The sequence below is a fragment of the Manis javanica genome, chromosome 5, assembly GCF_040802235.1.
Source record: "Manis javanica isolate MJ-LG chromosome 5, MJ_LKY, whole genome shotgun sequence".
Classification (NCBI taxonomy): Eukaryota; Metazoa; Chordata; class Mammalia; order Pholidota; family Manidae; genus Manis; species Manis javanica.
Genome location: NC_133160.1, coordinates 50,231,400 through 50,245,325, shown reverse-complemented (window position 1 = coordinate 50,245,325; position 13,926 = coordinate 50,231,400). Strand labels below are relative to the sequence as shown.

Genomic DNA, 13,926 nt, shown 5'->3' with positions numbered 1-13,926 from the left:
GTTTGGAGATATTTGGAATATGACTTGAATAGTCACCTCAGAATTGATTATGACACTACAAAATATGTACTAAAGAGAGAGGAATAAAACTGGGCCCTTTGGACCAAAAGAGAAAAACAAGATTCTCAAAAGAATTCATGAATTCTAGTAGGAGAAAAAGTATATAATATAGTATAGAGTTATATTGACTTTAAATATTTCTTGTTCCAGCGTAAGAAGGTAATCAATAATTTGAGGGCAAATCTCAAAGCCATTAATTTATTCTACAAATGAGTATTGAGTACCTTTTATGTGCAAACGCTCTGAGAGCTGGGAATACAACAGTGAGTATGACACTGTATTTGCCCTTCAGGTGCTTGTCAAGTTCATGAACACATGGAAGAAACAGACATATAAACAAATGATTATAATTCAGTATTCATGAGGCTGTATGATCATGGGATGCAAGAACAATGCTTTATTATACAAAATATTTTGGAATTGAATGCACATATACATTTATATATACATTATCTATCCATATGTCTATAACATGAAGTTTGGAAATAAATGGCCATATTTAGAGGACATTTTACTCATTTAGCTAACTAAGCAGTAAGTTGTTGCTTTAGGAAAGTTAAATCACAGGTTAGTGTCTAGTTGTCTGTAAGAACGGCCTCTAATGAATAAGAATGATTTATTTTTTTCTTCTTAAGATCAATGGTTTCATGTAGCATAATTCTAGCCAGTCAAAGAATGGAACAAAACCTCTTTTGAGTATCAATTTGCGTAAGTACCTCTGCATTATGCCTGGCCTGAACTATTTTCCTTAGAGGTAAGGTCTAAGATGGAGACAGAAGCTGGGAAAAAAGGTTGACAGTAAAGATCACTGCAGACAGCCTGTGGAAATATCTGGTTAAACATCTTTTGTCTTCAACAGTTAGCAATATTTTGCAACTCTATGTTCATAGCTACAATTATGGCAACATAAATAGCTCTACCAATAATCCCATCAAGCTAAGCATTCTTATTTGTTCTTGACATCATTAGAGAAAGGTGTAATACAAATGAACTGTGAAATATTGGTAAGAATGTATCAGAACATGGTTCATGTAAATCTTATCCCAGAACACAATCTTGTGGAATATTGACTTATAGAGAAAACACAATTTTTTTCAGGTTATATATGGACTTTATTAGCAGGATGCCTGATATAAATATTATTATGAATTCGTGCTGTTGTTTCTACATTCTATAAAATTATTTAAAAATTATTATGGATTAATGTGGACCACCTATTGAGCTCCTGTGACATAAACACATTTTATCATAAGAGGGCATAGCAAATATTCTCCTAGCTTAAGAATGGAAGCTAAAATTATAACTTGATTTATATTTACAACATGAAGAAGAGAAATAACTGAGTAATTTGGATGCTGAAGTGTTGCCTGATATAGAAATGTAGTTCAACTAAAATAAATGAGTTTACAATACAGATAAATAAAAAAAAGTTCAGCACTCTACTGGACTGGATTAGAATATAAAGAATCAGAAGTTTTTCTTTTTAAAAAATTATTTTGAATGAGGGTAGGCAGATTTAGCCCAAAGCCCATCGTAGTAAAATTACAGTGTTCTGGAGAACAGTATAATTACTGGAAGCTACAAAAACTGGGTCAACTTAATTCTTTAGTTGGATGACATGCTTTCATATTTGGATAAACTTAATCTTGGAATCCCAGCTGCTGGAAGCATCTGTTACAGAGAAACAGAGAAAGAAAAGCAGTATGTCATCTTTACCAACTAAAGATGAAGAATGTTATATTAGTCCATTTCTCTGCACAGATTGTCATAAAATACCAATATTTCTTTGGGGTTTAATTGTTTGGTAACTTTTCAGGAAAATAAACATTTAAGGCACTCAATCATTTAATAAGTTATATTCAGCAAATAACAGACTTTTTAAAATTTCAACTTAGTTATTATCCAGATTTGTACATCATCAATTTTGCCAACAAAACATGTTGAAAAGAGAACAGCTTCACACTGATACAGGATTAATTGAAATTCTCTTTACTGACCCCAAAAAGAAAGGTTTTTACATGAAACAGCGAAGAATAATTCAAGAATAATTTACTAACATATATTTACTCTCCAAATATTTATTATAAGAAGTTAAAGTCAGTTGTTTAAGCTGTCATTAGAAATACTAGTGTCCTAAGAAATTAAATAAAATAGATTGTTTAAAATAGAGCAACTATAATCTTATGCGCAAACCTAAATAAACCAACCTATGTGATCAGAGAATATTTTCATATGTTATCACAGGAACCCAATTAAATTAATTTAAAGCATTAAATTATTTCAGGAAGTTGACTAGTTTTGTAATCAGTGCTGAAACTTTTCTAACACTTAATTAACTAAGAAAAGTACTACACAAAGTTGTTTCCAATTCATTTAGTAGCATAGTCTCTAAAGGCATTTTTAATTATCTACATTTTCCTTGGATTTACTCAACTTTCCTAACTTAGATAAAGCTTTGAAAATAACATTAAATGGTTATAACTTTGGGGAAATATTTTTTCTTTTTTTTAATAAGGGATTTCCATCTCTTGGCAAAGTGATCTTTTTAAAAGAAAGTAGTTGCTAAGAAAAATACTGAAGAATGCACTTATATAACAAACTTATTGTTTGCAAATAGAATAAATTTATATTAGGAAGGGAGAGTTAGAAGTAACTTTTCTGAGTGGGAAAGAATTTCTTTGTAATTGTGGTAAATTCAGATATAGTGTTTACATGCTTTCTAGAAGCGGTGAGCTCTGGAGGAAATTCAGAAATCATATGGGAGGAGATAAAGAGGGAGATGCAGTTCTTCATTACTACCCTATCCTTTTTCTCTTTAAGGGAAAGAAAAGCATCCTGAGAAACTGAGACGATACCACTGTCACCAGCTGGAATTAAAAATCAGGGATCCTTTTACCTAGTATCAACACTACCAAAGTATTCCTAGGAGAATGGCCAAGGGGCACCAGCAACCTTGCAGGCTCTTACTGCAGCTTTGTCCCTTCACAGGGACTGAAATTCGTCCTCATTTTTTTTAATTGGCAGCATTTGTCCTTTTAGAGCCCTAAATAGGCTGCAGAGTCCTGGAAGCCTCTGGATGCTAGGAGCACACACTGGACTGAATGGTCCACTGTAAGCCTCTCCAACAAGCCACACACTTCCTGCTCTGTTCCTTCTTTTGCCTTCATCACAAGGTTTTGTATGTAAAATTTTGACTTGAAGTCATATGAGCAAAGCCTATCTTCACTACCTGTATCTCTACAAACTTTGTCACAACATTTTGCAAGTATTTGTTAACATGTTTTTATCTACCATTAGACTCTGAGCTCTAGGACCTAAAGATCTAATGTTCCTCACCTTCCCATTTGGAGCACCTATGATATACAAGTTCTCAAAAATTATCTAAAGAAAATAAGGAGCGAGGGAAGGAGAGGGACACTTTTTTTTTTACTTTTTTAATTTTAATTTTTATTATTTTTTTATTGTGCTATCATTAATGTATAATTACATGAACATTATAGTTACTAGACTCCCCCTATTAGACTCCTCCTATTGTCAAGTCCCCACCACATACCCCATTACAGTCACTGCCCATCAGCGTAGTAAGATGCTGTAGAATCACTACCTGTCTTCTCTGTGTTACACTGCATTCCCCGTGTCCCCCCTCACACATTGTGTGTGCTAATCATAATGCCCCTTTTTCCCCATTAACCTTCCCTTCCCACCCATCCTCCCCAGTGGAGAGGGACACTTTTGAGCAGCAGGGGGGAAGGTGTATGATACAGCGAAGTGAAAATTATAAAAATAAAAGATAACCAATTCCAAATTTCTAACTTGATTTAGTATAAAAATTAAATGGTAATAATTTGTCAAAAGGTTAACACTGTATATTTAATTAAATGAGCTACAAGTTCTTTTCTATACCTACCTAGATTCTTTAAAATTCACAGTACTCATTTTACTATAGATTCAGTCTCCCCATTTATCTCAAGGGATAGTACAGATACTCATACTAAGATTCTATAACTTACATATCTTAAAAAACAAAACCTATGAGAATGCTCCTAGACTAATAGAATGCATTTGCCTAGGCCTGCCCTGGTGAAGGGACATTGGCACCCAGATACACTGTCGATCTCATGGCCACCCTAAGAATTAAGCAGAACAGGTACTGTTATGTTCACTTCACAGTTGAGAAAATTGAACTTCATAGAGGTCAAGAGGTACAGAAAACCTTGGAGCTGTGAATAAACTTAAGAAGAAAGTGAGGGTACAAAGGAGAAATATTAGATTTGCTCCTTTGACAATGCTTCCTGAGGAGAAATGCAATCTTCAGCAGCAGCAGCAACAATTACTCGCTCAGCATTTCCCTCTGAGAGCCCAGCTCTGTCCCTCCTATGACAGAAACTGTACCAAAGTAAGAGCAGGCATCCCTCCACAGCCCGTCAGATGGCAATATTTTTTTTGACAGATCTGGTCCTTTCAAATCATTTACTCTTCAAATACTTTAAAATTCTAGGGTGGCAGGAAAAGTAATCATTAATTGTTTAGCATCTAATACAGTTAGACACTATTTTCTTGGCTAAATTTTAATGGTTTATATCACCTTGGTTATAAGTAAGAATAGGTATTATAGAGTCTTGCAATTGTGGCATCTTTAATGATATATTCTTGGTTAGAAAGACAGATCTAGATTGATATGGATAGATAGATGATATGATTTATTTGATAGCAAATAAGTTTTTAATGTGATTATATGATTTATGTAATAGCATAAATAAGTTTTAAATGTGAACAGGAATAAAATTTTCATGTATAATTTGCCTCCAAGGAAAACTGTGACCTATTTATTCACCATCTATATTATGGCTGTTTCCTATCTGTTTTGATGAAAAGCAAGGATTTCTTATCATTCTTGCTTTACTTCTCAGGACTACACATCAAGAGGCACGTGGCATGCAGCGCACTTACCCACTCTTCCTCGTCGTAGTCTGAGTGATGTGGAATAGAGTCTTGCCTTCTCATGGCCAGGGGCGGGTGCTGAGAATGGTTCTCCTCTGTGCTGTTCTTAGGAGAGGGTAGTTTCTTGAGGACACCCCCTGGCCTGGCAGTGTAGAGTGCTAAAAGAGCACTTCTGACTAGCTGATCCTTGAAGGCATGTACAAAAAGCTCTGTCTGGAAAGAAATTGATGAGGATTAGAAACACTGTGGTAGGCATCTCAGCAGAGAGCTATGAAAAGATCAATTGTAGACTTTTGGCACTTAGGTTGTGTGGATGGAGGAAAAAAGTACAGGCAACAGAAGATAAAATGATTCATACCAATATATGGGAAATAGTTCGGTTTGGGGTTGCTGCCAAGGCCTTGAGTTCCCCTGTTATAAAAGTTAGTGCTGAGATTCTGTGTATACCATAAACACCATTTGTCTCCTCAGTCCCCTCTCTTTCAGCTCCAAATCTTGCCTTTGGAGATAAATTTCACTGGAGATAATCATCTGAACACTTGCTGTGCCTTTTAAGCAATTCCAAATACACCTTAAAAGAAAATGTGACTGGACTAGGTATGTTCTATATTTTAAGCAGAGTTAAAGTCTAATGAAAGAATATCTTTCTAAAAAATAAGAAACAGGAGACCTTTTTCCTTTTTAGCATCATGGACAGATTTCAACAGTGGAGATGATACAGGCAGTCTTTCCATGAAAACATTTGGTTTTTATTCCTTATTATCACCCCTAAATTGTCTCCACCAAATGGTTCAATAATGTTCAGTGTTAACAAGGTTGCTGTGAAACTTGCCGTGGTGGATTTTACAAGCTGGTGATAAATACCTAGTAAGAACTCTAGTAATTATGGCTTCCCAATAATAAAGAATTTTAAAGCTGTACTTTGTGATGTCCTGATTAAATATGTAAAAGTTTCACCCTGTAATATACTGTAGGGTGCAGTAATTGAATTTCTATCACAGAACATGCATGTGGTCTATATTAACATGCACATGGTCTAAAAATCTGTTCAAAGAGTAGAAAAGTAACTCAAGCATTGACCTATATTGTTAATAAGTCATACTTTGTAATCTGTTAGGAAGAGGCCCTTTAACTTCTAACACATAACATTATTTTGAATAGTAGTTTCTATCATCATCATTTGATAAGACATTCTTGGATATAATACTGACTATTGCTTTAACTCAGGGTAATCATTGGTGCATTCCCAATAGGCAGTCAACAATGCCATAGCTAACTAATGGTTATTACATTGTCTCTAAATTTCCCTGTATTGTCAGCATCTGAAATAAACCAGTCAAGCCACATGCAAAACAAGTGCTTAATAAGGTTATGTATGTCACAATTGCAGAGATCATATAGTCTTTGCAATAGATCATGAAATTCTAGGGCTGGAAGGGACCTCAAAGTTAGACCTCTTCATTAACCAGATAAAGAAACTAAGAAAGGTTGGGTGACTTTCCTAGAGCAGACTGCTCATTCGCAGCACAAATGGAACAGAGATCCTTTTCCAACAAATTGAATAGCTTTTGCCCGTTCCCACACCACCTACCAGCCACCATCAACTTAGATGCTTCTGTCCTTCCCCTTGTTCCCTAACTCCAAGTTCCCAAGTGTTTTGAACATCTATCAGCTCTTATAATTAATCATGTCCACAATTGCTATGTAACTATCTTCACTGGACGTTTTAAACACTTTTAATATATTAATCATATTGAAGACAATATGATAAATAGATAAGAAATATGGGAAAAGAAGTATATACAAGAATAACATGTGGGAATATATTTTGGTAATCAGGAAAACAAAATAAGGCAGCTTATACAGAAAAGGAGCAAAAATGTATTAACTGGTATTCACAATTAAGAGTTAAAATGAGAATGGAAGATATAAACAATATTGATGGAAAAGTTGGTTAGACAGTACTTCAGACAAGTCAGTATAGCTATAGCAAAATGGAGAAAGATGTCATTTATGTAATTTTTATATAGATAGATGTGTCCATCTATATAAAGATGGATGTGTCCACCAATGTGAATTTAAATACTAAAAAAGTGACTTTGCTTCCATTCAACTTAACTAAACTATGTCTCTATTGATAGTTTCAATAAATTATTTTGATTTATTTTTAGAGCTAATCCACTGTAAATTCCTGCTACTACAACTCCAGTCTCCACAACACTCATGTAATTACTGTGGAACTGCATATCTATTCATACCCAGTGCAATCTACATTTCTTATAAATGCCATCATTTTCTTCCCTTATATGCCCACACAGTATATCCACATTTATTCAGATCTCATTTATCTCATTTGGTTGATTTATCACCAAAGACATGGGAGATAATACAGTAGAATCTTGCAGTTTTATGACCTGAAGTTTTTTGGGGATAGCTCTAAATAACACAAAAAATCTTTACAAACACAGTAATAGCTGCTCTTTCACATTATGTTTATACTGAAAATTTTTTCTGACTTCTTGAAAACTCTCTGGATCACTAAAATCCTTTGCATTGAATTACATTTAGTTAGACAATAGTCTAATATTCCTTGAAATACCCATGTGTTCTCTAAGTTTTCTTGACCAGCACTATTTAGTAAATGTAGACCAATGTAGGCCCGGATGTTAAAAGTCTAAATAAATCAGCTCAAAGAGATTAATGTAATCATTCAATCCCAATACATCTGTATCCTGCTGTTCCTGCAACTGAGATAGTACTAGGGAAGTTACAAGTCATGGGGAGAATGTGATCATGTCTCTGAGTTGCCTATCAGAGTTCTGAAAACATTTTTCCTCTTCTGACTCAGCTCACACTACATTAAATGAAAGAAGTTAGGCAATCTAAATGTTATCATAAGGGTAGGCAAAATAGTTCATTTAAAATATTAATTTAATAATACAGTAGAAAACAAACTCTGAACCCAAGGCAGGTCTACTTCATTTGTATGATATTTGAAAAGGAAAAATAAATGTTACTATAAAAATGAAATGTTTTTTGTTTTACTGACATTTTTCCAATTCATATTCTCATGGAAGTATTCTTCAGAGTAACACACAGAATTATCTACAAGTATAAGACTACAAAAAATTCCTTCTCTTGGGAATAGATTTCCTAGGTTTGTGAATATTAATGGCAGAGGAATAGTTAGGAATATGTTTATTTAAAACCAGTCTTTTTAACTAGAGATCTCAACAAATTAAGAAAAGCCCCATTGTTTCTCAAATCTTCATTTTTCAGTGAAAAAGTTCAAAGCAATTCCTAATACCACCTGCAAAACAGAAGCAGCCAGTGACATAACCAGTGGTTATTGTTTTAGTAGCCATGTATATGGCAAGAAAGAATCCTGTTCATTTTTTCAGACACCACTACTACCTATTGTTTTGTACCCACTCATTTTTATCAGTTGCATGGTCCCTGTCTGTAACCATTTAATTAGTTTTGAGGTACAATTTGCATACAACATTATATTAGTTTCAGGTGTACGACATAATGATTCAGGATTTGTATACTGCAAAATGACCATGACAATAAGTTTAGCTATTTTTAAATTTGATATATTTCAATTATTTGAAATACTCTGTCATTAGTGCATTGATGTGTATTCAACATTCCCTAAAGGAAAGAACTCCAAACTTTCAGGAGAATTACCTGACATCATAACTATTTATCCCCAGTTTGTACAAAATCACATTGCCTACCTGTGAAACCTTTACGGTGGTTCCTTGTAAGCAATGAAGTGTACTCTTCTATTTATGTTATTCTTTCTTGACTGATCTTTTCAGTTTCCTTTGTAGACTCATCACCCCCTGCTCATTCAAAATACGTTAAATGGATCCAAAGGAACTTTAAATCTCTTGAAAGCATTTTTTCCACTGGTGATGTAGCACATTCCTCTACAGCTTCAGCTACCATCTTCATGCTTCAGTCTCTAAAACCCATCTCTGCCCATCTCCTGAACAAGCACTGCCACCTATTTCCACCTTGAAAGTCTTTTGACTTTAGACACCACAGCCTGGTCTCAAGTTTTTTAAATAAATGTGTTTCCTCGGGTCTTCCATCTGAGTGGTGTAATTACTATTTAGTAACTCAGAGTCCAAAGGTCTGGATCACCTTCAGCAATACTTATCTTCTGAATTAGTCTTTGGCTGCTTCTAGTTATACTTATTTCAGTAATTTCAAAGATTGGCCCGTACTTTATATTTCCACAGCTAGTCCCAGGTAAGATCCTTTCAACATTCCATGTAGATATTTTCCATAGTCTCCTTAGTGATTGATTTACTTGCCTTTAACTTCTTTATTCAGGATGTTATCAAGGCCACCAATATTAAAATGTAGACTACTGCTTCCCAGCCCAAAACTACTGAATCAGAATTTGTACTTTTGGTAAGCTTACCCAGGAGGAATGCTGACATTTTGCTACTCCCAGTAATATCCAATAATTCAAATCCATTGTCCTGACTCAGAATAGCCATTGCAATGAGGATGATCTTCACAAAGCAAGTTTTCAGTACTTCCTTAATGAACAACCTTCCAGCCTAGAGATCAGATTTGCTCTTGGGTAAATAACCAGGAGTGAAGTGGCTGGACTACATATATATATATATATATATTTATACACACTCTATGAGACACTGCTGAACTGCTTTGCAAAGTGTGAAAATAATTGTGCACCAATCAGTGATATATATTATAGTGAGTGGTGAGTGTTACCTCACTGTAGTTGATATTTGCATTTTCCCTAAGAAAAAATGATGACAAGTGCCTTTGCATGTGCTTATCTTTCATCCATATGTCTTCTTTGGTGAAATGTCCTTTCAATTCTTTTGCCCTCTTTAATTGAGTTGTTTGTCTACTTATTAAGTTGTAAAAATACTTCACATATTCCAATATAAGCCCTCTGTCAGATACATATTTTATAAATATTTGCTCTCATTCCATGACTTCTCTTTTAATTTTCTTAATAGTGTTTGCTGAATAGTGTCTTCTGAGACTTTAGTGAACATTTTTGGTTTTGATGAAGTCTTATATATAGGTTGTTTTCTTATTTTGGTTCACGATTTTTGTGTTCTACCTAAGAAACATTTGCCTAACAAAGATAATGGTCTATGATACATTCTGAATTAATTTTTATATATGTGTGAGGTAAAGATAAAGACTCATTTTTTGCATATGAATATAAAACTGTCTGAATTTTATGTTTAAAAAATATTTCTCCCATGAAATTCCTTTGTGCTTTTTTTGTGTCTCAAGTTATTCAACCATGTATGTGTGGGTCTATTTCTAGATTCTCAATATTATTCTGTTGATCTATATGTCTCTGCTTAAGCTAAGAAACTACAACCACATAATACATTGATATTTTAATTTTACAAAACACATTGGTATTTTTATTTTAAAGAGTAAATATGTTTAAGTAAACTAAAGTGTGGACTTTTTATATCTGCTCACATATATACTACAGGCACTCTTTATTCTTTTGTGTAGACCCAAATTTTCCATGTTATTACTTCTGCCTAAAGACTTTCCTTTAAAACTCATTGTAGTACAAGTCTGCCATGAAATTTCTCATTTTTTGTATGTCTAAAATGGCCTTTATTTCACCTTTATCTTTGACAGCCATCTTCTCTGGATATTAGAATTGTAACATTTTTGTGTGTGTCAGTACTCTGAAAGGTTACCCTGTTGTCTTCTGGCTTTGTATAGTGTCTAAGAATAAGTCTGCTCTAATTCTGTTTTCCTGTGTACAAGATGTATCTTTTTTTCTTCTTTTCTGGTCACTGCACAATCTTCTCTTATCTCTGTTTCCTCCTCTCCTCCTTAATGCTCACTCTGCTTGGAGTACACTGGGCATCTTGGATCTCTAGTTTCATTGTTTCATCAAATTTTGAAAAAAAATTACTATCATTTCAGCAAATATTCTTCTGTTCCCCTTTTCTTCTGGGACTCCAATAATATATATGTTAGACTTCTTGGTATTGTTCTAGAAGTCACTGATATCTGATATTCTATTTATGTTTTTAATTATTTTTCTCTCTGTACTTCATTTGGATGGTTTCTAATGCTGTGTTTGCAAGTTCATCATCCTATTCTTTTGAAGCGATCAATCTGCTAATTCCACTTAGTACATATTTTTGTTGTAGAAATTATATTTTACATTTCTGTGAGTTCTATGTTGGTCTTTTTTTAATCTTCCATTTTTTCTTCCTCCTGTTCTTTTATTTCTCTGCCTTCCTGAATATATGGAGCATATTTAAAATTGCTATTTTAAGGTCCTGATCTGTTAATTTCATAATGTCTGTCATTTTGGGGTCTGTTTCTATTGACCGCTTTTTCTTTGGTTATGGGTCACATTTTCCTGCTTCATTGTCTGCTTGGTATATACTTATGGAATACCAAATATTTTGTATTTTATATTCTTTGTTGCAGGATGTTATTGTATTTCATTAAATAATGTTAGATTTTGTTCTGGTGGCAGTTAAGCTACTTGGAATCAGTAAGATCCTTTCAAGCCTTATTTTTAAGCTTGTTGAAGTGGATCAAGAGCAGCCTTTAAGCAATGGATAATTTAACCCCAGAAGGAGAGCTGTAAGCTTCTTAGGGCTGTACATGGTGTGTGTTATAAAGCCTTTTTGCTCTTGATGGGAGGATAGGCTCTTCCAAGCACTATGTGACCACAGTAATTGTTTTGCTTGCTTATTTCTGGCATTTATTTCCCTGGATTTGACTAGTTTATTCTCATGCATATTCAGGTCAGTACTCAGGTAGCAATTTAAAAGATCCCAAACCTCTTTCTGTGTGCTGCTCTCTCCTTTCAGGTACTCTGCTCTGAAAATTCTAGGCATCCTGGACTTCTTGAACCCAGTCTATCTCCTTGACTTGAGAAGGTATTGTCTTGTGTTCCTTCCCCTCATGCTAAAGCTTGAAAACCAGAGCTAGGTGATCATTAGGATCACATAGTTTATCTTCCTGTGCTGCCTATTTTTAATTACTTTATCCATTTTGTCCAATACAAATTCTAATTCCATGTATTTTATGTATATCTCATTCTTAAATTATTTTATTTTCTTATCTTTATTTTACCCTCTTTTTTCAATGCTCTAACGAACACAGGTTTGACTGTTTGTATAAAATTACCTGTATCACCAATTAAATATTTACTATTTGAAGGAGCACTATGGAAAGAAATATAAGTTCTAATCATGAAATTTCATCTCCATTTATATCAGTTATTTTCAAATTCCTTTGTTCTACACACACACACACACACACACACACGTATAAATATTTCCACCAATTGTAAAAACAAATGGAAAAAGAACCTCTGCTCATTAAGTTCTCTGTTCACTTTGGGACTAAAATAGATGTAGGAGTGGTTGAAGTGAATAAACTATACGAATTCCTTCTCAGTATCTAAATTATCAACATAATCAGTATTTTTCTGTATAATGTATACATCTTCACCTTCTTAGCATACTGACTTCCTATAAAACAAAAGATTTCTTAAGAAAATCCCCAGGTAAGTTTTATAATGAAATGCTTTTTTCTTTCTTTCTTTGAATACAGTAGAATGTTTCAGTGTATTATTTAAGGTTGAAAGGATACTAGGAATTGGAAGATGTGTATTCTCAAATACACTGTGAGGATAGGCTCTAATATTTGCGACAAAATCTTTTTTGTTGCTGTTTTGCATTTAACAGATGTTAAGTGGTATCACAATTCATATTATGAAACACTCTATTCCTTTAAATTCTAAGGTTGTAAAGGTAAGAGCCATGTCTATGTAGTATTTGTCATATAGCATCAAATACAATATCACACATAGTTAGGTGTTCAATACTGCTTTTTGATGAGCAGAAGAATAATGACTTTTTAAGCAAAGTCTATCAATCTCTGTGGAACAGAAAATGCAATGGTCATTTAAATTAATGTCACACATTTATCTGAGCTTTGAGAGATACCTATGTACTGTCTATATTTAGGCCCTTATTTTTTCAGTTCAACTTTCTTTACATTACTTTTCTATCTTTTTTTTTCATAGTAGTGTATACTTCTGGTCTAGAGAAAAGGAAAATGACTTTTTCCCACTTTATTATTAACCTTTCCTATCTTCTGTTAAATATTTGTTCTATCCTTTGTCTTCTCTATGAGAATTATTCATTTAAATTCAGCTTGTCTTTTGTTGTGACCCTACATAATGAGATTAAATAACTTCTTTAATTTTTACAAACTAGCATGCAGAAAACAAACCCAGTTATCAATCAGGTGTACTAAGAAATTAACAATTGGGATAATTTAATTGAGTTTGTGTACATCAGGACATGAAAAACAGAAAACTTTTATTCTTGTGTAATTTCAGTTTTGTACTCTCCACTCCCATGCCTACCTTTTACATGTTTCCTTATTTCCACATGCAAGTGTCCATCATGGAACTCGTGGAACATTTGATGATATAGTGTAGTGGTTAAGTTCACAACATTTGGAGCTAGACTCACAAGGTATGTAATTTGGGGCAAAATATAAATATATATTGCACCTCATTTCCTATATTGTATAAAAGGAGGATATTAACAGTATCTACTAGGTAAAGAAAAGGATTCCTAATACTACTAGGATTAAAAACATTGAAAATAATAGTATTTATTTCATGGACCTGTGAAAATTTATAATAGTGCTTCACTCACAGTTATTCACCCTCCAATAAACGCTGACTATTATTATCATCAGCATTAGTGTCATAGCCATTACCATCAAGAACCTTGAATCTCTTGGGAAGAAATGACCTAGGTCTTATTCCACTTGTGACCCTAGTGTCAAGGACAGTACCTGACAATATAATATGAATTCAGTAAACATTATTACTTTTTATAAATTGTGTTTCTTTGT

At 33.7% G+C, this 13,926-nt stretch overlaps 1 protein-coding gene across 11 annotated transcripts in view; it reads right to left on the bottom strand.

Moving 5' to 3' along the window:
* INPP4B (inositol polyphosphate-4-phosphatase type II B) overlaps positions 1 to 13,926 on the bottom strand; it is a 910,826-nt gene that overhangs the window by 136,456 nt on the left and 760,444 nt on the right. For all 11 annotated transcript variants that reach the window (XR_012131555.1, XM_073237008.1, XM_036996729.2 and 8 more), the window contains one exon: positions 5,011 to 5,214. Coding sequence is in view for 10 of the 11 variants with exons in the window: in XM_073237008.1 (XP_073093109.1) it covers positions 5,011 to 5,214 (204 nt within the window). In the remaining variant the exon portion in view is untranslated. The remainder of the gene's footprint in view (positions 1 to 5,010; positions 5,215 to 13,926) is intronic.